Source organism: Notolabrus celidotus, chromosome 2 (assembly GCF_009762535.1).
Source record: "Notolabrus celidotus isolate fNotCel1 chromosome 2, fNotCel1.pri, whole genome shotgun sequence".
Taxonomy (NCBI): Eukaryota; Metazoa; Chordata; class Actinopteri; order Labriformes; family Labridae; genus Notolabrus; species Notolabrus celidotus.
Window position 1 is genome coordinate 26866594 of NC_048273.1, and position 25714 is coordinate 26892307.

Genomic DNA, 25714 nt, shown 5'->3' on the forward strand with positions numbered 1-25714 from the left:
CGAGCTAAACAAAGAGGTCTTGGTCAGAATACAAACGGTGTATTTTTTAGAGTTTGTCTTTTTTGTAAAAATGAATCTGAATATTTGTTTGAAATTAACCCAGATTCTAATTTACATCATTCAGTAATTGCAACCTCATAATTCAGCTCCTTATTCAAACAATTACCCTCCAGCAAACCCTCCCTCTGAATGTTATTTTTAATAACGGCCACACACTACTGTATTTGTTCTCTTCCAAATCTGACAGTGTCTTCTATTTTTAAACTGATCCAAAAGGGAAGCGCTGTTACCTTCCTGCTTTCAGCTGCTGACAAGATAATAATGGGGGGTAGTGACAGTGTTTCCAGGGATGAGCTATTGTTGTCTTGGTGATAAAATAATGGTCGGGTTTAGCAGCAACTTGCAGTTTCCACCTTCTCTGGGACAGTACCCTGTGAAGGGGTTGAGCTACTGTTTATGAAACCAACATTATCTTCTCATGAGAATGGGAAGACACACTGCCAATTAACAACAATTAAAGCCTACATAATTAAATCAAGAATGAAACAATATCTTGTTTTTGTTTGTTTTCATATTTATTCTAACCCACTTGAAGCCTCTTTTGAAAAAGCAGTGTTATAGTCATTTTACTTTCATTTGAATGTGATTGTTATTTTTCTGCCTCTTTCAAGTTCATGTTTTGTCTGCATTGTCTTGTGAGATGTCTTTTATCGAACACTTTGTTGCAGTGTGTTTCAGATGTGCAATCATCTTAAAGCGAAGAATGAAATATTTTGTAGCTCTAGCAGTTAAAATCCAAGGTTGTCCTTGGTGAGAGTATAGTGATTTTTGCATCAATGCAGAAAAGTAGGGTGCAAGGTGGGAAAAATATAATAATCAATACAGATAAACCTCACTCAGCTGAGGGTGTTGGATTGCTTCACAGCCTCCCATACCTGCAACAGAGTTTGGCTGCATGTTTGTGGGAAAGCTGTTGAAGAACAGCTGCTCTTTATTTGCATTAACAGACTCTCAGAAAATTTCCTGCAGTACTTACAAATTAAATCAAGTCAGTTTTTAATACACAGCAGCAGCCAAAGCACTTTACATTGGATGCAAGTACAGCTGCATACATGTTTTTATGGTTGGGAGTTTGTGTCCATCAGCAGTGTTTTTAGGCACTGTACAAAATCAGTGCAGTTCAGTGTTTTCAGTGCTCAACGACCCAAGTAAGAAAATGTCTTCGGTGTCAGCACTTTTCATTGCTGCTCTCAGTTGAATATAGTTCAGCTCTTGCAACACTGCAACATTTGTCAATTTCACTTCTCCATCACCAACCAATCAAAATCAACCAGGGGCTTCTGATATCAACCTTGTCAGCAGCACTGGCTCTTGAAAAACAACAATGGTAAAAATCAGAATTGAAGCAAAAAAATAAGAAAAGGGGAAAAATGTAAAACAGAGTAGAGCTTAAGGGGAAATAACGACGCTACCAAGAGTTTGAAGACATTCCAGACATTTTGAGACATTGCAGTGTTGGCAGACATCTTCGACTGGTCTAATAATTATTAGGGTGTTTAATTTTGTCTGAATGATAGATGCCTAATGAGGGATTACCTGATGTAGAATAGTAAGAAGTCACAGAAGTAACCCTTATCAGCAGGCTTGGTCCTTATCGTTTTAAAAAATAGAAAATATTCATCACAATTTTTTGAAAATATGTGTAGTATGTCGTCAGCAAAACGATGAACTCGGGGCTCTTTGAGATGGGAGGACTGATGTGCTTATAGTTAAGATCTGATGTCCTTTTTTATTGATTTATATACAACATTAAATTTGTTAAACACCCCACACTTATCCTTCAAACTCCCCCGTCACCTCTTCCAAGGTCATAGTCTGAAAAGGCCATTAACAGCACTCTGCTGAAGCAGCCGTTTTGAAAATGTTTCCATGCCACGGTTTCATTATGAGTCACATGTTAGACGTTTGAATAAGAAGGGTGAGATTTCTTTGTCAGAAAGCACTCTTAGATCAGCTAATGGATAATCTGTCCTGCTTTGTCCATGGGAGTCACCAAATTTACACGACACAAGAGATCCTCACTTAAATATCACACAAATATACCTGTCAGAGTCAAATCGTCTCCTTACGTGTACAATTAAAAGGACAAATATGAAAGCTGCACTGCATAGTTGTTTTTATCTCCCCTGGAGACTTCCTCTCATTTTAAAAGTAGGCCATGAAAAGCGCCCCTGAATAACCTTTTAATATTTTATTACAAGCTGTTTAATCAACTTATTAATTTCACAGGAACATGGAATACACCTTGCATAATCACCAGGGAAGCCATTGACACTTAATTGGTTTTCTAATCAGATGCTGTATTATCAAGATAACGCTAACTAATTACAAATAGAGCAGCAGTTTTCTCATCTCTGCTGCACCAGCATCGATTTTCCATACAACCAATCATGATTACAAAGCTGATGATATTGTTATTGAATGCCTTGGATTTAATATGTGTTCTGTGCATTGTGTGCGGCACACAGCAGAGCGCTGGGCTGACAGATATTGTCCTCTGTGCTCCTTGTCCTCACACAGACAGAGCAGCAGCATTAGCCCAGGAAAAAGCTGTTGGCTGTTCATTAATAGAAGAAGAAATATTACCCCAAGTATTTAGCTCTGCCTTTTTCCATTTGCGTATGCGTCAAACAATATCACTTCCAGTTCGCCCTGTGGCTCTTGAGCCCGTGTGGCCTCTGCAAAGTGACTCTCTCGTTCTCTCTGAGTAAATTAGCCAAATATAGTTGGAAGCAAGTGACAGAGTTGGTTTGGGCAATGTTGGAGAGGGGGGGAAAAGTGTTCAACTTTAATTTTGCTTCTGTCTCTCCTTTTTTTTTCAGATGAGTTTCAGAACTTTGTTCGAAGGCTTCCCACATCCTACGCCCTCAACATGTCTGCCATCCAGTACTTCTGGAAAGCGGAGCCGAGCGTTCATCAGCGCTACAAACAGCTGGAGCTCGGCACGCAGCAGCTCCTGAGCAAAGCGCGACGCATCGTCAACAAGCTCTTCGCACTCAGCAAGAGGTGTCGAACTCTGCCCAAAATTATCATGCTGAGAGAGAGGTGAGAAGCTGCTGACCTCCGTGATGATGATGATGTGGAAGAGTGTGTGTTGTTGTGTACGTGTGTAAAAATAAGCAAAAAAATTCCAAAGCTTGCAGCTACATCACAAGTCCTTTCAAGCAAGCTGTGAACGGCACTGCTCATTTATTTTCTCCAGCCGGCTCTGTGCGGTGCTTTGTTATCCATCCAACTAGGCATTATGCTAATAATGCACACAATGAAGAAGCCTCCCCACCGGTCACCGCACACAGTCCAGCTCCTACTGTCCCTCCTCCGTACTCCGTCGCTGACGTTTCCTGGACACGGCTCGGGGCCAAGCCCAAGTCTTTGGTCAGCTCCACTCCATCCCAACCGCCCCAACACGGTCATTGGTCCCTGCCCACCGCTGACAGCAGGAGAGGGGCACGCTACTCCCGCGACCCTCACTTCGACATCCAGCTGGAAAATAAATATGACATTCTCGCCATAAATGACTTCCCTCTTCTCTCTGCTGACTCCCGGACACCTGCACCGTCTCCCTCGCCGTCATCTCGGCCTCTTCCCTCGTCCATCCCCGTGCACTCGACCCGCCCCAGGACCCGCCGCTCCGTGCCTCAGTTAAGACCGGCGCCGCGTCGGGCTGCTGCCTCTCCCCTGTCCGCTCCGCCACCTGTTGCGGTCTCCCCCTCACCGTCCTCCTCCGCTCCATCCCCGCCTGAGAGCCGTCACTCATCTCCCCGACCACTGTTCCCTCCGACTGCTCTCATAGTCGGAGACTCCATCGTGAGACGTGTCCGCTTTTTTAACGCCATCACCCGCTGTTTTCCCGGAGCCACGGTCCCCGACCTCCTCTCCAGTCTCCCCGCTCTGCTGCAGTCCGTCCCGCCCTCCGTCACCAAAATCATTGTCCATGTCGGAATCAACGACACCGCACGAAGTCAGTCGGAGGTGACGAAAATGGATTTTAAAAAGCTCTTAAACTTTTTAAGCAGCTGCGGCTTGCGTGTTTTTATCAGCAGTCCAACTCCCACACTCGGTCGCGGCTCACAGCGTTTTAGCCGTCTCCTGAGTCTCCACACCTGGCTCCAGTCCACCTGCACTTCACTCCAAATATCCTTCATAGACCATTTTAATCTGTTCTGGAACCGGCATGATTTTTATTCATCCGACGGCATCCACCACTCCTCACTGGGCACCCGCATTTTAGCTGCAAATATTCAATACTCCGTTCAATCGCTAACACCTGCTGCATGACTGTTTACCTTCCCCTCACACGCCCCCCCCTCTTCTTCTCCGCCGCCACCCCAAACCACCTGTCTGTGCGAGAGCTCCCCCTACCCGCCCCCTGTGTCATTACCCCCATCCACAACAACAGTTCATCCTATTCACACCATCACTACAAAAAGGCTTCCCTGCCCAAAAACCGGTATTAAATCAGTGAACAAGCAAAACCTCATCTACATCCAGCCCAGTCACCCCTCACAGTGCCAGATCATTTATAATTTCACATCCCCTAACTCTATCCCATCCATTTGGACAACACGCCGTTCCACTCCCATTTCTGCACCTCATCCCCACATCAAAAAGCACGTCAACACAGCCAACCTCCGCTCTCTCCCTAAGTCCTCCCACCAAATCAGTTCACATCATCTGAAAGTCGCTCTGTTCAACACCCGGTCATTAAATAACAAGAGTCTCATCATCAACGAATTCATCACCGACAATAAACTGGATATCCTCTGTCTCACTGAAACCTGGCAACAACCACTGGACTACTACACCCTGAACCAAGCCACCCCCCTGGATACTGTTATCTCGCCAAGCCACGCCCTGACAGCCGTGGCGGTGGAATAGCTGCTGTCCTCCGCCAACAATCAAAAACATCCCTCACCACTATCCTTTCTCCACCATCATTTGAACATCTGTCATTCAAACTCTCTGGTCCAAAACCCCTAATCATTGCAATAATCTACCGCCCTCCCAAACATAACCCATCTTTTCTCTCTGACATCTCTGAATTCCTCACCCAACTCTGCGCCGTCTCACCCTCCATCCTCCTCCTTGGAGACTTCAACCTACACATTGACTCCACCCACTGCAAAACCGCAAGAGAATTTCTGGACATTCTGCAATGTTTTAACTTCACCCAACACGTCAACTTCCCCACCCATAACCATGGACACACTTTGGACCTGGTCTGCTCCACTGGCATCACCATCAATCACATCTCCAGCTCCGACCTCAACATCTCTGACCACCTAGCCATCCTCATTGACCTAGCCACCCCCATCGCTCAACCCAAACAGAAGCGCACCATTACCTACCGCAACATCAAGTCCATCTGTCCCTCTTCCCTGTCAGCCTGCCTCACAATAAAATTATCCACTCACCCTCCCTCAAACCTCTCCCCCTCTGACCTGGTCAACCTCTACAATGATACACTCTCCTCCTGCCTCGATCAGCTTGCCCCTCTGAAAACCCGATCTGTTTCCTTCACCCACTCTGCCCCCTGGTACACCCCCGAACTCCGTCAGATGAAATCAAAGAAACGCCAACTCGAACGCCTCGCCAGACGAACATCCCTCACCGTACACACCCTGGCATACAAGGACTTTCTCCACCACTACAATGACGCCCTCCATACCGCCCGGTCCACTTACTACTCCAACCTCATCCACTCCAGCTCTACCAACCCAAAGCACCTGTTCTCAACAATAAACAAGCTTCTCAAACCCATGGACAATCTCTCCTACTCATTCACAACAGACAAATGCAACTCTTTCCTGTCATTCTTTCAAGAAAAAACCGAAAACATCCACACCGAACTGCTTACTTCTGCCCTCCCCACCCATAGCCACACTCCCATCAGCCCCCCCCTTACAACCCAGTCTCTCTCTCAGTTTTGCCAAATCTCCCCCCTGGATCTCAATAAATCACTCTCCGGCATGAAGACATCAACCTGCATCCTGGACCCCCTCCCCTCCTCACTGACCAAAGCTTGTCTCCCTGCCCTTCGACCCCTTATCCTCTCCATAATCAACTCCTCCCTGTCCACTGGTTCTGTCCCTCCCGCCCTCAAACTCGCCTCTGTCACACCCATCCTCAAAAAACCAGGACTCGACCAGAACAGCCCCAACAATTTCCGCCCCATCTCCAACCTCCCGTTCCTGTCAAAGATCCTCGAACGCACTGTCGCCACCCAGCTCAAAGCCTATCTTCACTCCAATCAACTGTACGAACCATTTCAATCCGGATTCAGAACTCATCACAGCACAGAAACAGCCCTTCTCAAAATCACCAACGACCTCCTCCTCTCATCCGATAACAACTCCCTCAGCATCCTCCTCCTCCTGGACATTAGTGCAGCTTTCGACACCCTCAATCACTCCATCCTCCTCACCCGCCTTCAATCTTCCCTCGGTATCACTGGCACTGCCCTCTCCTGGTTCAAATCCTACCTCTCTGACCGCCATCAGTTTATCAGCATCAACAACCTCAAGTCACGCACAGCCCCCCTCTCTCATGGTGTCCCCCAGGGTTCAGTGCTTGGTCCCCTCCTCTTCATCATCTACATGCTCCCTCTTGGTCACATCATACGCCGCCACGGCCTCCATTTCCACTGTTATGCCGACGACATCCAGCTTTACATTTCAACCACATCCATCACCACTGCTTCCCACACCACCCTCACAAACTGCCTCACTGAAATAAACTCCTGGATGCAAACAAACTTTCTCAAACTCAATTGTAACAAATCCGAAATTCTCATCATAGGCCCAAAATCCCTCACTTCCACCTGCCCAGACTTCTCACTCACTATTGATAAATCCACTGTTTCAGCATCCACCCACATCCGTAACCTTGGTATCATTTTTGATCAGTCACTTAATTTTCAACAACACATTAACAATATTTCAAAAACTGCTTTCTTCCACCTCAAAAACATCGCCCGTCTCCGCCCCTCCCTTTCCTTCACAGCTGCTGAAACTCTCATCCACGCCTTCATCACCTCAAGACTCGATTACTGCAATAGCATCCTCTACGGTACACCCAACACCCTCCTCAACAAATTACAATACATACAAAACTCAGCTGCACGCCTCCTCACTCATACCCGCTCCAGAGACCACATCACCCCAGTCCTCCAGAACCTCCATTGGCTTCCCATCCCCTTCAGAATACAGTACAAGATCCTACTCATCACCTATAAAGCCCTCCATAACCTAGCTCCCTCCTACCTCACCGACCTTCTGCAGCCATATAATCCCTCCCGCAACCTCCGCTCCACCAACGCCAACCTCCTCACCCCTCTCACCAAACCCAAGCACCGAACCTGGGGGGACAGGGCCTTCTCTGTCGCTGCCCCCACCCTCTGGAACTCTCTCCCCCAACACCTCAGATTCTCTCCCTCACTCACCAAATTCAAATCCGGACTCAAAACACACCTATTTACAAAGGCTTTTAAACTATAATTGATTGATTTTTTTTTCTTGTTTTGTTTTATTTTGCTGCCTTGCTTTTATTTGCTTTCTTCACTGTTCTCCTTTTGCTTCCTATTGTAAAATTGTATTTTCATGTAAAGCGCTTGGAGAACCTTTTAAAGCGCTTTTATAAATAAAATGTATTATTATTATTATTATTAATATATTAGCCCTTTGATATTCACGAGAGGTCCCACTGAAGTGAGCTAAAGTGTGGCACCTGATGACTTGGCTGCACTCCCAGTCCGGGTCCTCTTTGCATCCAGGAAATCAAAGCTATCCTCCTGTGAAATTAAACTTTGCTGTGTTTCAAAGGAAAATGCAAAGTTTGGAAGATTTTCCTGTTGGTTAACTAGCCTGAGATGAAATCATAGACAAAAAAGTTTCCCATGTTTCCTCTGTATCATCATCTATTTTTGAGTCTTTCTCAGAAAGTTCTCTGTAGACTCTGAAGTTATCAAAAAGGCATGTGATTATGTCAGTACAGCTTATGCAGCACAGGTTTTATTTTTGGAGCTAATTCAGGTGAGAAACCAGATATTTATCCCCTGCAATGTTTTTTTTTAACTGCAGCTGCAACCCCCGTTTGCAACCCCCGTTTGCTCTATCCCCTGCAATGTTTTTTTTAACTGCAGCTGCAACCCCCGTTTGCTCAACACCTCCACTTCCTGGGTAATCAAATGTAATCCCCCTTCAGTTAAACAGCACCTTATTCTTAAACCACCATATCAACAAACACCTACAATTTCTTATCAGACCGTACATAGACATACTGTAACCGATTATTTGCATTTCTTCTAATTTTCTGCCCTCTGTCGTTAAAAAATAGCACATTTCAGCATAATAACCAGGAAACAGCAAATAGTGCATCATTTTATGGGATATTTCACAGAGGAATTTCAGGCTTGTTGTTTACGCTAGTGGGCAAAAATTAACTCATCCTTACTGCCAAAAGACTGCACCAAGATTTAACTAAAGACTGTATATGGGAAATAATAGCCACCGTAGCTTTATAAATGGGTTTGTAATTCATGTTAACTGTGTTATCAATTCAAATGCTGATTTTTGCCTGCAATAAAACACAAGGTTTTAACAGAATCTACTTATCTGGAGAATGAGCAGCTGACTTCTCACTGTGTTTCACACGAACAAATGTGGCACAAAGCACTTTTCTTGCACCATGTTTGCAGCTTGTCAACTATAGAAGGCAGCCACACCCTGAAGCATACCCTGCTCTATTATCTAGTTTACTCTAGATTGTAAATCATTTTCTAAATACACATTAAAGTGTATAGAAGGAGTATCAGATTCTGAAATTAAGATCATGCACCCATTAGGAAAATGTTTACTGAGGTTAGAAATCAAATGAGAAGAAGGATCCGTTTCCTGTTCTCCCCAAGGAAGCCAATAAAAGCAATCCAGGTTGAATGCACCTTTATACACAGTATGGATTTTGCCTCCCAATGATTCAGAAAAATGCGACACCACTCAAAAATTGTAAGCTTGTTCTCAAGTTATTCTCATTTCAAGGTGTTTTTGTGAAAAGCGGAGATGGAAGCGGTGATAAAAATAGCTGGTGGACTTGATTGATCACTTAAGACTGACCACTGCTGCAGCAGCGGAACCTGCTTATGAAATTTAATGCGAGGAAAAGGCAACCAGGAAATCTGTAGCCCTCTTATTGAACACACGCAGAGGGTGAGACTGAAGCCAGGCACCGTGAGAGGAACAGAGAGGGAGAGAAACACAAATTAAAAGTTACTCCACAAAGTTTCTCTTATGAAGCTCTCCTCTCAGCACAAAGAAGCAAAGTAGCATCCTGATATCTTTGGCAGCTTTAACTTCCTGTATTCTGCAGGTCACTTCTGTCATTGTTTCCAGGATTAGCGGCTCACAGGGGCTCTGTCCTGATGCAATTTGACTGAATAAGCCAACAAAAGACATTATGTACCACAGGTAGATCAACAGTTTGTACAGCAAATAAGTTATAGCACAGAGTAGGTAAGTGTTGAAGTAGTAGGAGTTGACTTCTAGCAGGCTTAGAGTCAGTGTTGCACCTTTGAGTATATGTATTTGACTTACACTGTAAAGCAGGGGTTCCCAAAATGTTCAGCCCGTGACCCCCAAAATATAGGCGCCAAAGACTTGCGACCCCCACTGTCCCTCCAAGTGATTTAATGTGGCTTCATTTAGCTGGTCTGCAGAAAACTAGCCTACCCATATGAGCATGTGGCTGTGTTTCCTGTGCCGTTATGAATTAACCTACTGTTACTGATGCTTTTGATAATTAACTGTTCACTAAACCTAAGCTTAAGAGTCATCTGGCAACAAAGAAACGCAGGAAACTGATTACACTTTACATTGTCAAGGTTTCATTTCAATGTAGCTACTATTTTTGTCAATATTTTTTACTATAATGGGTAAAATGTACTATTTTTTAGATAACTTTATTTAAAAAAAAACACTCTTATTCTCATGTCATGAACCCCCCCCCCCCCCCCCCCCCCCCCACACACACACACACACACACATTTCTGTCTCACGACCCCCCCCCCCCCCCCAGGAGGTCCCGACCCACACTTTGGAACCCCTGCTGTAAAGGATGGCACACTCGTTATTGTCAGGTGTTGATGTTTGGCTGTGTTTATCTCAGACTAAAAATATTAATTTGGCTGTAATTGCTGTGTGGGCCAGGCACTGTAATTCTTCTTAGAGGTAGTTAAAACACTTTGTTTAAATTAACTGTGAAAGATGGAAGAAATGTTGTGTAACTGTAGTGTTTGCAGGAACAGTAGTAATAGATTGGCAGCTATATGAAAGGTGGAATATGAACTTAAGGCTGTGATTGATTTATAGATGAATGGGTTTAAATACATTTAGTATTTACTATTGATGGTGTGTTGACAATATCACTCTGGGATATACAGAATGTTCTTAAGGGCTGTGTTTGAGTACACTGGAATAGTCGCTAATATTTTCCCTCTAACATTTGTTGACATTGTGCTCACAGAGAGTTCTCAGCAGGATTTGGGAGCTATAGTATCGCATATCATCAGTGAAGGATTCATAACCGTCAGCTGAACAGTTCCAGCATCAATCCTGTGGAGATCCTGAAAATACTGCATTCCTCTCACAGAATAAAAACAAAGTGTCACATCCCGCAGCTATCCGAGTTCAGCAGCAGCTCTGCAGACATGTTCAACACACTTCAAAACAGTCTGACATCAGATCCCACTTAGTGGCTCATTATGTAGTCAGATGAACTGTGGTTTACCTCATCCATGTTTCTATAGTCTTTTTAAAAACCAAGTCATTTAACAGAATGATGCATTAAGCAAAATGCTACAAGGTTTTGAGTCTAAGGGATCAAAGAGTGAGAAAACATACCTCAGCTTGAAATAAAAAAGGTATGACTTCTCCATATACAAGGCACATCTAAGTGCAGCACTATGTGAATTAATGTTATATTCAGTATCTGGCTGGACAGCATCTGGGGGAAATATAGAAAGAGGAGAAAATACAGAAATGAGGTAGAGTGGGAGTGATGAAAGCACTTGCTTAAACTGGTTATTTTGGATCCTGCTGTGATATAACCTGGTGCTCTCAAAACATCTAAGGAAGAAGTCTGTCACTCCATTTCACAGGGGTGACAGCCAAGAAATCATTATAAAAGATGCAGTCACTCCCTCAATGGAAACATAGCATTTCCTCTCATGTTGTGGGATACAATTTAGGGATGCTATATCAGCACAAACATAAATTACAGAGTACTTTAAGTAAAACTTGTGATTCGCTGGGAAATAAACACAATTTTCTTGTACTACACTAAAAAATACGATGATTTCCTCTATTACTTTGTGTCTTTCTATATTTCCTTGTGTGTAATGACCTAGTTCATGGAAGATTTGTTTTTCCATTCGTATAAAAGAAATATGCATGCATCCGTGCAGCCATTATTCATGTACCAGAGTAACATGGTCTTTGTCAGATAAAGAGAAAGCAAACAGAAAAATATATGCTTTGTGACTTTACACTGCAAACCCATTTTAGAGTTTCCATTGTAACTTTTTAGTTCACTCTTTGAAGGCGTGTTTTTTCTGGTTTTCAGCTGCGCCGTCTGAGAATACGAAATGTCAGAATAACAGGAATGGAGCAACAAAAAAAACTGATATGTTGTTTTTTTGTGGCTGACAAAGTAAATATATATATTGCCTTAAATGGAAAGGATGTAGTGTGTCTTGTTTTGAGGAAAAAAGTTTTGCTCACTAGTGAAATGGATTCTGTGGCAGAAGGAGAAAGTTTGCGTGTGGCATTGATCTGTGTGAAATGAACTGACAGGCAGCGAACAGATTGCAGAGTGAACACCCAGCTTCTCTTTGGCCCGTACTGCACACTGTGTCTGTGTGACAGTGTGCATGTCCTGCTGACAAAATGTGCTTTATGATGGCGGGATAGCTTCCTCTGTTTGGCTGTGCATAGCCCCCCCACTCTGGAGGAGAGACATGCACAGCTGACTCTCACTGATGAGTTTCAGAGGAGCTGTGTGACTCTTTAGTTTGTTAACACATTGTATTGACTGCGTTCAGACAAAATGTCACCAGATTTGAACTCAGTGATGTAATAAAATGTGTTTTGCTCCTTTCTTTTTTATAATCTCTATCACACTCTGCTACACACAATGAGATATGTGCACGTACTGTGAGGTTAGAATATTACAAAAACTTGTTTTAAAATGTCAGATGCCACACTTCAAATTATCTATTGACTTGGGCCCCATTATCTCAATGTTTTCATGCTGAAAATGTAATGCTTCTCACTAGAAAACCCCCTAAAAAAACTAGTCTAGCTCCTTTTTTTCCCTTTTTCAGTGTCTCTTCCAAACCACTACAGTGACCTTAGCTAAGTAACATACATACGTGTCATTACACATAACGCCAAAGAGACACTTTAAAGTCTGGTTTCACAGGAGCCTTGAACTCCAGTCTCCTGGATGAAAGTGCTACGCTTATACAACCTATTTACAGAGCAGACCACCAACCCAAACACACTTTGTCCCTTTATTCTATGTTGTAGTCGAGGCACCAAACCTCAATTTCGAAGGGGTTTCATTGCTCTTGCTTGAAGTTGATTACAATCTATATGAAGGTAAAACGCATAAAGTCTAGCACATCTTTAGGATCCTTGCAGTAATTGTTGCTGAACAAGATGGCATGAAGGTGAACACGTCAGGGACCATGTGCTAGCCCTTGCTGAGCTGAACAATAAAACATTCTTTATCAGTAAATAAGTGCCAAGTAATTATCTCCATCTTCCGAGTCCTAATGCAGTTAATGCCCAAGTCCAAGTCCAAGTGCGGGTCATCAATGCTCAGGTAGAAAAACCATGCCTTTAAAAACATGTCACTTAATTAACAGCTTTTCCAGTGTCAGCCTGACTTCAATGCCTAGTTTTTATGCACATTCTCATTATTTCACTACATTTTTTTCCTCTCACTTGATTAAGGTGAAATGATACTGCTAAACAAAAAGGCATTACATAAGCAACACAGTGTACAGCTGCCTTGAAAATATATGCATTGTGTTTCAAAATGTTCCTGTTATCATTGCATAACATAGTGTTGTGTTATATAAGTCTAGGAAAATGACAATTTGTAGGAATAGAGTCTAAAATGATGTTCAGGTTGATGAAGCAGGCAGAAAGAAAGGACCAAAACACAGTCGATCACATGCAGGCTAATGCCATTTATTGTGCATTTAATAGCTCACAAGCAGGTGAGGTCAGGAGATCATCAGTCAAACACCATCAGCTTTTTTTTTTTAAAGGTGGAGAAGGACTCTGCACCTGGAGTTTGTTAACTCATCTGATCATCATGGGACTACAGGGTATTAGAGGCTAGCTAGCACCAAAAGTTCCCGTTGTGATGGGAGTACCAGGCGCCTTTCATTGGCACTGTGCAGTGTGCAGTGAGCCAGAGGGAGTGTGGACCTGGATGAAGAAGTTCAGGAGGGCAAGAGCCATTTCTGTGACTGTTTTCTTTTTTTCTAGTGAGGAAAAGGAAAGGGGTTTTCAATTCTGATACATGTGGAAACTGGGAGCCAGTGGAGGGATTTGAGAAGCAGAGTGATGTGTGTTGTTTTGGGTTGGTTGAAGTCCAGTGGTGCTACTGCATTCCGGATGATCTGCAGAGGTTTGAATGTGCATGCAGAGAGGGCTGCCTGTAAGGAGTTGCAGGCAATACATTATTGAATGCATTCTACATTCACTGTTATGTTTTATCAGATGTTTGATGAAGGAAAGTCAGCCACAAACAGCCAGAGTATAAAGAATGGTGGATTGCTCTCCACAAAAAAAAATACAGAGATAGATATTTATTTCCAAACATTGAAACAGACTTCATATATTTGCTCTGAACCTGGTCTGTAAAGTTGTAGAAAGAAACTCGGCTGACTCTGTGACTTTGATCTAACATTAATTACAGAAGTTGAAAACCACGGTGCCACACACACGCTGTGAAGCCTACTTATTATCTAGTCAAACAACTGTTTGGACAAATGTTATTTTTTCCTTCAGAAAGATGCCTTTGAATGTAAATTACTTATACATACACCGTTGTTCCATACGAATTAAATGAGCAGATGCACATGGCCACAAAAACAAAGCTGCTAACTCTGCTGGAGAACAAAAGTGGATTCAGAAATGTGACAGATGTGGAACAAAAAGGGAAAAAAAGATGGACAGCATTTTATTCTTGCCATGCGGTCCATCTGTTCCTTTTTCACAAACAACCTCAGGAATTTGGATTTTATCATTAAAGATTGTGTTTTAAATGGAATATTCAGCCTTTCCTACTTAGTAGTCATCGTGACTCTGCCTTATTACACTGCACTGATTCATGCATCAGTGACAGACTTACTTTTCAGGATACAGACATTATGTTTGACCGTTATTTATGATGTTAAATCAGGCTCCTAATGGTCCAATGACAGGTTTTGATATCATCATTAGAAGTGTTACCTATGGGGGGTCGGTCTAAGTCGGTCTAAGACCACCAATGGGTCAAGGGACGACCTGAAATAACTGGTAGCAAAGAGTGCAACGAGCAGGAGAGGGGATAGAGTTGTATAAAAATTACAAAAAGAAAGAAAAGAAAGATGTTGATAAAAGAAAGTATAAAGGTAAAAATAACTAAATTAAACCCTGTCCTTGACTAACCTGTCCCAGATTCACCCGAGAGCTCTTTGTCCTAACAGCCAAAGCAGAGATTATGTTTTCTTTCTTTGTCTCCCCATTTTGCTTTTTTCCCTTCTCTGCCTTTAAAACCAGCCACCCACACAAACACTCATGCATGCTGCACACTACAATAAGATAATATAAACCCGACACTATGCCCCGTCTTTTTTCCCTTCCTTTATTTTTATCCTTTCTGCTCCTCTTTCTTGTTGTGTCTGCTGGGTTTTTAGTTGTTTGTGTCTTGTTTCTCCTCTTGTCTGGCTATGTTCGATGTTTCTTCAGAAAAGAACAATGTGTTCTTGTGTTTCGACTGCTGTTAAAGACCTTTTGGAGCAAGCAGACAGATTTTCGCTTTGTTTTCACTTATGTTATTAATAGTGTCCTGCAGTACTTTAACACCACATGGTACTAGTGTTTTCCCAATGCTCTTAATTTAACACTGCTCCACAGAAAAGGAGAGTCTGTTCAGAGATTGTAGGTCAGCCTTAGAAAAGTCTGTAACTCAGCCCACATTTATATCATGTCCAGGCTGATAAACAGCATTGTGTCTGACTCTAATCATGTTCAGGACAGTTCATACAGAAGGGTGTGGGGCCTTTGATGAGATTACATCAAAACACTCTACTGTATCTCTATCTATTGTGAAATAAGTATGTAGCTTAATCCCAGATCCACTTTGGGTTAGAGAGCCTTGAATACAATCTATTCTGATTGTAATGCTGTTCCTGTGTATGTCAACTTAAGTTCTTACATTATTAACTACATGCATTTTCTGACAATAGAGGATAATCATCAGAAACATTATTCATAGCAGTCACTTTAATTGGACTGTTGACATAAAAAAAGCTTAATAATTAAAGCAACAATCAGCGTGCTTCCCGACAAGATGTTACCTTAAACGTTTACTTTATCAACATACTAATAGTAAATCTAACATGCTGTTCTGTCTTTGTTTCAGGCCCTTCAGCTACTGGCTGCACTACATCCTCTCCATCATGTACTGCAGTGAGAACAACCACATCGGCTCCTACCTGGAGGAGACCCGGAGTTGTTCCTGCCCTTACGAGCACCCTCCCTGCCAGGGTGTCATCCCCTGCACAGTGGGCGAGGGCACCTCCTGCGCTTCCTGCTCCTACGAGAACCGCTCCCGCTGTGCCACCTGCAACCAGGGCTACATGCTGAGCCAGGGTGTGTGCCGAAACGAGGTGCCTGACTCCACTGACCACTACATCGGCTTCGAGACCGACCTGCAGGATATGGAGCTGCGCTACCTCCTGCAGAAACGGGACAACCGCATCAGCATACATGGGATCTTTGTCAGCAACGATGTCAGGCTGAACAACTGGTTTGACCCATCGTGGAGGAAGAGGATGTTGCTGACACTGAAGAGTAATAAATATAAGTCAAACCATGTGCACATGCTCCTGGGGATGTCTCTGCAGATCTGCCTTACCAAGAACAGCACTTTGGATCCGCTGCTCTCTGTCTATATCAACCCGTTTGGGGGCAGCCACTCAGAGAGCTGGATCATGCCCATTGACCAGAATAACTACCCAGACTGGGAAAGGACTAAATTAGACTTTCCCTATGACTGCTATAACTGGACTTTGACTTTGGGAAACAAGTGGAAAACATTTTTTGAGACAGTTCACTTTTACCTGCGGAGCAGGATCCGAGGGCCTGCAATTAACGGCAATGGAACTGTATATTATGAACCTCTGGAGTACCTGGAACCAGGGCAGAATCTGGGCTACATGAAGATCAACAGCATCCAGGTGTATGGCTACAGCATGCACTTTGACCCAGAGGCGATCCAGGACCTGATTTTACAGCTAGACTACCCATACACTCAGGGATCGCAGGATTCGGCCCTGCTGCAGCTGCTGGAGATCCGGGATCGGGTCAACAGGCTCTCCCCGCCCGGAGCGCAGCCTCTGGACCTGTTCTCCTGTCTGCTGCGGCACCGGCTCAAACTGTCCACCACAGACGTTGCCAGGATCCAGGCAGCGCTGCAGACTTTCAGTGCCAAGCAGCCCAACTCGATGGAATACGAAACAACCAAATTATGTAGCTAATAAGTGGGCAGGAGGCCAGTTGCACAGATGGCGGAGCAGTTATCACACAGGCCTGATGATGGTTAAGAGCAATTCTGGATCCGTGCAGGGGACATTTGGGGGACATTTTCATTGTCGTCATGGATCTCCAGAGTGCATTTGAGATCCTCATGTCAAATTTTCGTATAAATTTGTACAACATTGTAGAATTAAGGAGGATTTCACCAAACTTGCCTCATAGCTTCTTTTTCTTCTCTCTCCTGGTGAAAATAATAACTGACAGTTATAGTGCTATACATTTAAACTCTACCACCACTGATATGTTGCCAGTGTGCTGACGTTTGTAGGTTGCACAAAACTGAATCACACACATACGTAAATAAGAGCTTTTCTGATGAAGTATTACCTGAGCAATGTATCCATCTGGCAAATATAACATTTCAACACCAGCATGTTTGTTTTGTTTGTATTTTAATCATGACATTTATTTTCCTGGTGCGACAATATTCACACACACACACACACTCCCACACACACATCAGTACTTATTTTACTGTCCTTACACTCTTTTCAAGCCTGAGACACTTGCTTTCCATTCAACGATAGACTCACTCGTTTTTAAAATCTACTACACACTTTTATAAGGAAATAGTTGAAAATGTTCAAAAAACTGATAAATAGATGCTGTAATACTGCAGATAAAAAAATGACACTAAATCACAATCTATGTTACATGTGCTTTTATTTTTATAATGCTGTTGTTTGTGAAACAAAAAGTTACAAAAATAAAATGTATAATACAATTTGTTAATACACTAAATAAAATACATTTTTATGTGTGGTCTATAGATGGTGTAATTTTCATGCATGTCATCGTACGTCTTTATTCAGGAACACCTCAGCCTCTCCTGCCATGACATGCCAAATGTCTTCTGATGCGTCTTTGTTCAGGGATAAGTGAGTTAGCCTGAGTCAAGGCCAAAATTACAGGATTATCCAGCCACGTCATAACCAAGATATTTAAGGCTAATCCTATAAACTAATTTTCAGATTAAAAATACTGTTTTCATCTGAGCACTATGATGATACATGTTATTAGAAGGATTTTAGATGAGGAGATACAGACTATTTCAAGAAAACATACACCAGTCACAATTAAGGTTGAAACACTGACACGATAAGACAACCATAATAAAAATGTATCAACCCAAATTAGGTTTGGGATATTATATAATAATGATTGTAAATATTCTTCCCAGGAGATGTTTTTGCAAAAATGTAAAAAAGTGACATTATCGTGAATGAAACAAATGGAGCGCTGCCTGCAAGCTAGTTCAGGCAGACAAATCAAGCTGCACTGATTCATACTGACACGTCATCTTCTCCATCAGCTGATCTCAACATCCTCTCATTTGGCGCTCTATTTAAGCTGCAAGACTTCCTGTCTCTGCCTCTGCATTGTCAGTTCTACTGCCACCCTGCAACAGTGCTGTGTGCAAACTTTCAAACCCACCTCCTCCCCAGCATCCGCCTGTAGGCTCCGAAGGGGTTAGTCCTATCTCATTACTCCTCGATGTCTGCATATAAGGTATTCTGCGAGGAGTAATGAGTCAGATACTATGCGCCAAACACAGTACTGTATGCTGTAATAATAAACTTCAGCTTAAAATTCTGTTAGTTGTCTGACTGACTTGGTTTATTGCTCCTGCAAGATTCATGAGCTGTGATTACATCCAAACTAAATTCAATCCCGCCTGGCTGAAGAATTTAAGTCAGGTGTTTAAATGAGATGTGATCTGATATGGTCTGGTCAACAGCTTTAAACTTAAATTCGTTTGGGCCCATTTTTTGATGGAGCTATTAATATTGAAAGCTTCTGTTCTGTTTTGATCTGTAGACTTTAGACTGAATACAAATTTTTGGCTCCAGAGTAAAACAAAAGAAAGACTAAAAAACTTTTGGGACATTTTAGGAATCTTGAATAGATATTTTACAGTTATAATAATAATAATAATAATAATAATAATAATAATAATAATGATAATACATTTTGTTTAAAGCGCCTTTCCAAACGCTCAAGGACACTTTACAGACAGGATAAAAAACAATAAAAACAACACAATAAAATAAATAAAACAACAAGCAAAGTAACACCAAGTTAAAATGAGGCAGTGAAGTTAAACAGAGAATATGATATGATATGAGTGTGCACTTAAGTCTACTATCTGCTATGAATAAGGCTCATTTGATTTGAAGGATATACTTTACCTTCAAGCCCAGCACTCTTGATATGAGGGGATAAAAGGAGAGAATGAATGCATCTCTTAAAGCATGTTAAGAGGACAGTCTCAGGACCCATCCACTAATATTTGGTAACTATATTTTTGTTGACAGTGTGACTAGAAATTTCAGAGACGAGATTGAAGCCAAGTTGGAAGGTCAGCAAATTGTAAACTGTTTAAAGCAGATGTCTGTTTGTAGGGATTGATTAATGCTGACTCGTTATCAGATGATAGCTATCAGATGGTACTGCTTTACGGCCTGTCCTGCCTCTTTAACCTTGTACATGGACTGTTTGCATAAATCAAAGCTCACTGAAATACTGCTGGACAACTGAGCAATACAAACATAAACCAAGAAATGCTGCCATACTTAAAGTCTGTCACTGTAAAGGAGAGAGAAGACATCTTACTGGATCTTAGGGACACTCAGTGTTATGATGGTGTTATGCATTTAATGGACATTTGGACTGTTATAGAAACTGCCTTTCAAAGGGGAAACAAAACCAACAAAAAAACGAGGTTAATCTTTACCTGTCATGATTGTTAGCCCTTAGAATATCCATTAATTAGCCACAGTTGTATGACATGCTAGAAATGACATTCTTTATTATAACGAGATGCTACCTAAAGGTTTTGTTCACTGCTCTGTAATATTTCTTATTAGCATTGATGAATCATACATTTTTCCAACCTCAGTGTAAGAACATGCTGCATCCAAATACTTTTTCACATCAACTCTCATTTTCATTCAGATATGCAGTGAAATACTCCCTCCAGAGAGGCCAGCTGTTGTACAGGAGAGCAGCTCTGTGGCAGTAACAGACGAGACACAGTAAAGGATTGGTTTATGATCCACTTACTTATGATTTGGCTGATTATTGGAACATCTTGAAATTGGTATTATGGAGATGTAATTTCTGGAGGTATGATTTTAAAAAAAAAAAAGGTTTCGCACATTAGATAGCTGTTATTAATCCAGCTGATGAGTTTTTGCATTTCCGTAAAACCTGTTGTAGCCTATGCAGTTTTAATATTCAACATAGTATCAATAATTCAAATGTTTGTATAACCACCTCATTAAAAGTGTCATAAGAGTTAAAAGAAGAGCAGCATCCAAGTCCATTTCATCTTAAAAACAATGAAATCATGCCGTCAGTAAGTTCAGGGGATACTTCACTAACTTGCAAAGTAGCTTCTTTCAATGCAATTTAAAGGAGAACAATTAAACTAATTTTACCTTCCATTATGTCAGTCTAGGACACCCATGGAGTAGCTTTGCATAATTTGCAGCTCAAAAAACTCCTCATTTATCTTATACTGAAAATTCACATTTGAGCACCATTCAGCCTCTGCCTGAAACTCTTCATTTTGGCAGCTATTCCAGTGATATAAAGTTAGACACAGCTTGTTGGTGTTAGTTTTCATACAGCTTTGTAGTCATATATCGACCCATAAATTGGCCTTTACAGAAAATGTCAAAGATTAGCCCATTATATATCTATTAGCAGTTAGCCATTGTTCCATTAACTTGTTATTATAATGTTACTTACAGCATATAAGTTCCAAGCCTTCATGGATGGTATTTATATGGAGCAGCCCCAGGTTTCAGTCACAGTTAAGTGGCAACACAAACAGTTAAGTTGTGACTGTTGTTTTCCTGAAAACAAAAACTTCCCACTGTCTTTGGTGCCTTTGTCTTTGGGATGAGAAACTAGCCTTGACTTTCCTTCACAACCAAAAGAACACTCACGAGCAACTTTCCGAGACATACTGAATCAAAAAATTGCAGAGCGGAGTATAAGCTGAGTCTTTGACAGAGCTGCCAGGTGGGCTTATCCTTGAACGTTGTCCTAAAAGGATGGCAGAGCCTGACGTCAGGTTCAGGCCAAGTCTCACAATGTTCTTGAAACAAGCTGTTCTGAGAAGCCGGAAAACACATTACGCCAACAACTGTGTATCTCAAAGTTTGAAACTTTGCAGAGGTTAAGTTGGAATATCCAACATTGTAACATTATATGTATGTACAGAAGTGTGGATCAGCATAATAGGTATCCAAATGGTTAAAAGAGTAAAATTAGTAGTTTTCTTGGAGCGCTTGGTAGTGAATGTTTAACATGTATCATCAGCTTTATCCTGATCATTAAACGCTGGTTATTTCCTTTGGACATAAATCAAAGCTACCTTTTAATGACCAAAAACTTTCTTTCTCATAAAATGATGGTGATGGACATCATTGTGGCAGTTTGCATTTTGTGCCTGATTTAAGCTGATCACACTTGGATGATTTTAAGATATGCAGTGCTGCACACAATGCTCTGTAGTACCAGGCAGAGAATTTCCGGGCTCTAGATCTCTTTTAGGTCTCGGCTGATGGATGGCTGCTGGAAGCGGCGGCGAAGACACAGCATCAAAGGCCGTTATCTCAGGTTGTTCTCCCAGTGGTTTGTAGTCTGTTGTAATTTGCCATACTTTATGTCTTACTCCAAGCCACATAATAAAAGCATCACAGTTCGTGTCCTGCAAGTGCTTTGTGCCACGTCGTATACTACACAGCTCCCCACTGTTCACCATGCAGCTCATTCTCCAACTTCTCTCTGATGTTTAACCATTTCACATGATGAAAGCAGTCAATGTGGAAATGCAGGTTCAGAGACTGAATTGGCCCACAGTTTTCCTCCATCACACGTTTAGACCACGGTGATGCCTTCTGCCAGAGATGTCAGAAAAATGCAAATCGCTTCTTCCTGCTAGAGATGTGTGAAGAAAGGAGAGATCAAGCGGAAAGTGCAAGCAGAATTTGAAAGGTTTCTTAACCACAAGTTTTCTGGGGATGTGTTAAATCCCATCAGTAAGAAAGGAAACTACAAAACAAAAACTCTGCAGAGAATTACTGTTGACATGTCTGCTATAATAAAAAAAAAAAGGAGAATAATTTTTGACATTTCTTCTGAAATGATAAACTTAAATCTGTGTGACAATTACTGACAATACATTTCAAATGTAAAGTTGCACTGAGAGGACTGTTTCCCATCACATGCATTTATACGCAGCATAATCAAGTTCACATGACTAACCAGTCAAATACATACGCTTGGTCTGTAGCTGAAAGCTTAAAAATATATAAGGATCTGGTTTACATTCGAGCATCACTTCATCACATTCAGAGCTTCACTTTCAGATCCTTCATTATGATTGGCTGTATGTCTTGTCAAAAAGCTCACCTGTGATGAAATCGGCTATCTGGGCTGCTTGCAACAGGCTGCTGGTAACTTTTTTTGCATTCCAATGTGGCACATTTTTTAATTTGATACTTTAAATTGTTACTTTAGAAATCTTCTTTGTGAGTACTTCAAGACTTAAGCTGAGAATATTCATTATGTTTCCACTCTGTTGTTGTGTATGGTTGGCCCAAAGGTTTAAGTGTTCGCTCCACGGACAGAGACTAGTCTTTGTCAGCGGTCACTGTCTAGACCATAGACTGTAAAAAATATGGACGTAGTATCCGTGACGTCACCCATCTGTTTCTGAAGAGCTGTTTTGAGACCAATCGGCTGCGGCAGCCATATTGCTTCTGTCGAGCCAGTGTGACGTAAAGAGGCGGGCTTTGAGCCTCCTAGCCAACAGCTGCAGTGTTCCTGCAGGCAGCTGTGCCTCTCATTGGAAGACTGGTAATCTCAATATATTCGAAATTGCCGAATTAGAAAAAAATTCACCCCCCTCACAGTGAGAGGACGTCGAGAAATTAGCTATTCAGACTACACTCGTCCTTTGTACCAGGCTGTAAACATGTTTATTAATGCTGCAAAGATCGTCTTTTCCCCATTCATGTGTATGTGACTTCCGGTACTTCCGGAGCCAGCCTCAAGCGGATCCTCGATGAACTGCAGCTTCTAACACTTCCGCATTGACTCATATTTTTAGACCGGAGGTTGCCGCTTGGTCTAGACTCACACCCATGACCCTTTGCTGCATGCCTTACCCGACTTTCTTCTCTCTACATTTCCTGTCTTTCATTAGCTATCATGATAAAGGCAAAAATGCATATTTTCAGGAATACTTTGATCTGATCGGTCTATCAGAAGTAGATATCATTACGAAGGATAAAAATATAATGCTATTAATTTGTGTGCCTATGAACAAATATGTCATGCCAATGCTACGTAATTATGTGCCCAAGCTGGGCCACCCAAGCCAAGAATGTCTAGATCCGCCCCTGGTAATACATATGCAACATCGGACTGTTAGACTTCTAACATAAAGATGTCAGGTTATGGATGATAGATAAGCATTAACTAGAGGACAATGTGCAGAAGTTATGTTAGGGGTTCTGAAATGGTCTGTTTTGACACATCACTTAACAAGACGCCGTGTTGACTACATGGGAGTGAGAACAGACTGACTGCAACATACCCTGAACACTTGCTTGGAAAAACATGTATTTTACAAGCTAAATCAAATCTCTAAAGCTGCAGTGTTTTGATCCTTTCTTATCCCAAATCAAAGCAGGACTGCTATAGCATACAAATACTGTGATTGCACCCTACCTGCAGGGAATTCCCCATCCATGCTTAATGAAACCGAGTGTAAGCTCTATCATGCACCACTGTGTCTGGTGTTTCACTCCTGTCATTATTTCCCTGCATAGTTATTTGGTCTGAAATTATCCGTGCATCACAACAATCCACAGTAACATCTGTGTGAAATGCTATGCTCCATGACTCCATGTAAGTCCATGAGCAAGCCAGCACTTGATTCTCTCCCAAACTGTGATATTTTCATTAAACCTCAAGTCCAAGTGGGAACAGAGAGGTGGGCCTGAATTGAATTTCTTCATGCTCAGGCAGCCATCATAATCCACCCATCAGACAGAGGAGAAAAATATAGAAGTGAAAGAACAGGAGCAGGGGAGACAGCAGATTTAGAAAAAACAATGTAGACTTGGGGTATCTGCAAGGTTTAAAGGGGTATTAAGCTCAGTGCTACTGGTTACTTAAAATAATTCCTATGAAAGGGTCTGTAGATAACTTTATTGTGTGTTTTATGCCAAAAGGAATTAAATAAGATAAGATTTTCTTTGACTTTTGAGCTGTGGTGATAAGGATTATCTCAGACCTATTATTTTGATCATCAGATGCTCAGACAGGAGCTCACTGATGACAGCACTGTGGTATCGCAACATGACTGCATGATGTGGTGATTCTGTCTGCTCAGGGGGGAGTCAGATCTTGGCCTTGAGTTAAATAGTGAAATCTCCTCATGATCATTTAGCTTTTATAGACAAAACACACGCTTCTCTTTTATGTATTTGCCTAGAAATCTTAGTCAAAGCAAATGCTGATTAGAGAAGCTCTAATGTGGAAATAGATTTGTATTAATTGGCCATGCCACTGTAATTACTGGACCTCCTCTAAATGTTAGAAAATCAACATTTCATGGGGATGTACTCCCAGACCCCCCTTACCTGTACCTCATTTTGTTTAAATACACCTTGCACTGTTGGCATATCAGGAATTTGAAACACTTGTCTACGCTGTAACCTCTAGGTAACCTTCTTACAAGACTGCCTGCCGAAAATCTGACCAGCCCATCGTACTGTTATAGAATACTGGGGTGACAAAAACTGAAGAGCTTAAAAAGAGAGCTTTCAAAATGCAGCTTAAACAATTCCCCACTCACAACTTCCTGTCCCCTGGTGCCGCGTGGCATACAGCTGGGGTTGTTTTTTCGTCCCTGCCCCTCAAACAGCCTGAGTACACTCTTACCCAACATGACATGAAAATTAAAACTTGGTATTTTCCCTGTTGCAGCCTGATTTCAAGACAGCAATTAGATACTAATGCACCACTAAAGATCAACTTTGAGAGGCTAACAGAGCTGTCGTGGCATTTCAAAAGAAAAGTTTCAGTGTGTAGTGTGAAGTGAAAGCAAGCATGAAGTTCCAAAGTTTAGGAGTTTTCAGAATGTGTCAGTTTCGCTCAGCTCAGTATCTCCCTACAATAAAAAACGAGGAGATAAATTGCCCTCGTGTTTTGTAAAAGTTCCCTGCAGAGTTTTTGAACTCTAGAAGCTCTGTGGATTTTTTTTTAAGAGTAGATTTCCATTTTGTTCAATTTGTTCAAGTACATGAGGATGAACATTAACCAAATTATGCCATCCTTATATTGTTGCAAAGCATTCCACTGAACTAACCAGCTTACCTAACTACAGAACATGTCTTACATATGCCTGTTAAATAAAAAGCTCCACCGAGCAGCTTTAGATAATACAATAACTGATTTTAAGCTTCTTGTGGGGCAGCATTATAGTGGAGTCACTAAACTTTGAGTCTGTGTCCAGTCTCAAGTCCCAGGTGTTTATGTCCCAGTTGAGTCCAGGTCACCAGATAAAAATCTGAGTCAGGATAGCATGGAAACCCCATTATCTGAGGATTGATAAGAACTGCATCAACCCATGTCCCTGTATAAAACTAGAAACAGTATGAACTATGAGATTTAAATTATTTATGAAGTCACAGCACTGAGGGTCCAGAGTACATTTGCACCATGACTCTCTTAAAGGGTAGACACTCATTGCTTCTACTGCA

General features: G+C 41.9%; 1 protein-coding gene across 4 annotated transcripts in view; it reads left to right on the plus strand.

The window, feature by feature from the left end:
- LOC117831101 (BMP/retinoic acid-inducible neural-specific protein 3-like) overlaps positions 1-17298 on the plus strand; it is a 135190-nt gene extending 117892 nt beyond the window's left edge. For 3 of the 4 annotated variants that reach the window (XM_034709628.1, XM_034709637.1, XM_034709610.1), the window contains 2 exons: positions 2883-3105; positions 15754-17298. In XM_034709628.1, the coding sequence (XP_034565519.1) occupies positions 2883-3105; positions 15754-16870 (1340 nt within the window). In that variant the 3' untranslated portion in view covers positions 16871-17298. The remainder of the gene's footprint in view (positions 1-2882; positions 3106-15753) is intronic. The other variant, XM_034709619.1, reaches the window with a different exon arrangement.
- The last annotated feature ends 8416 nt before the right edge of the window (positions 17299-25714 follow it).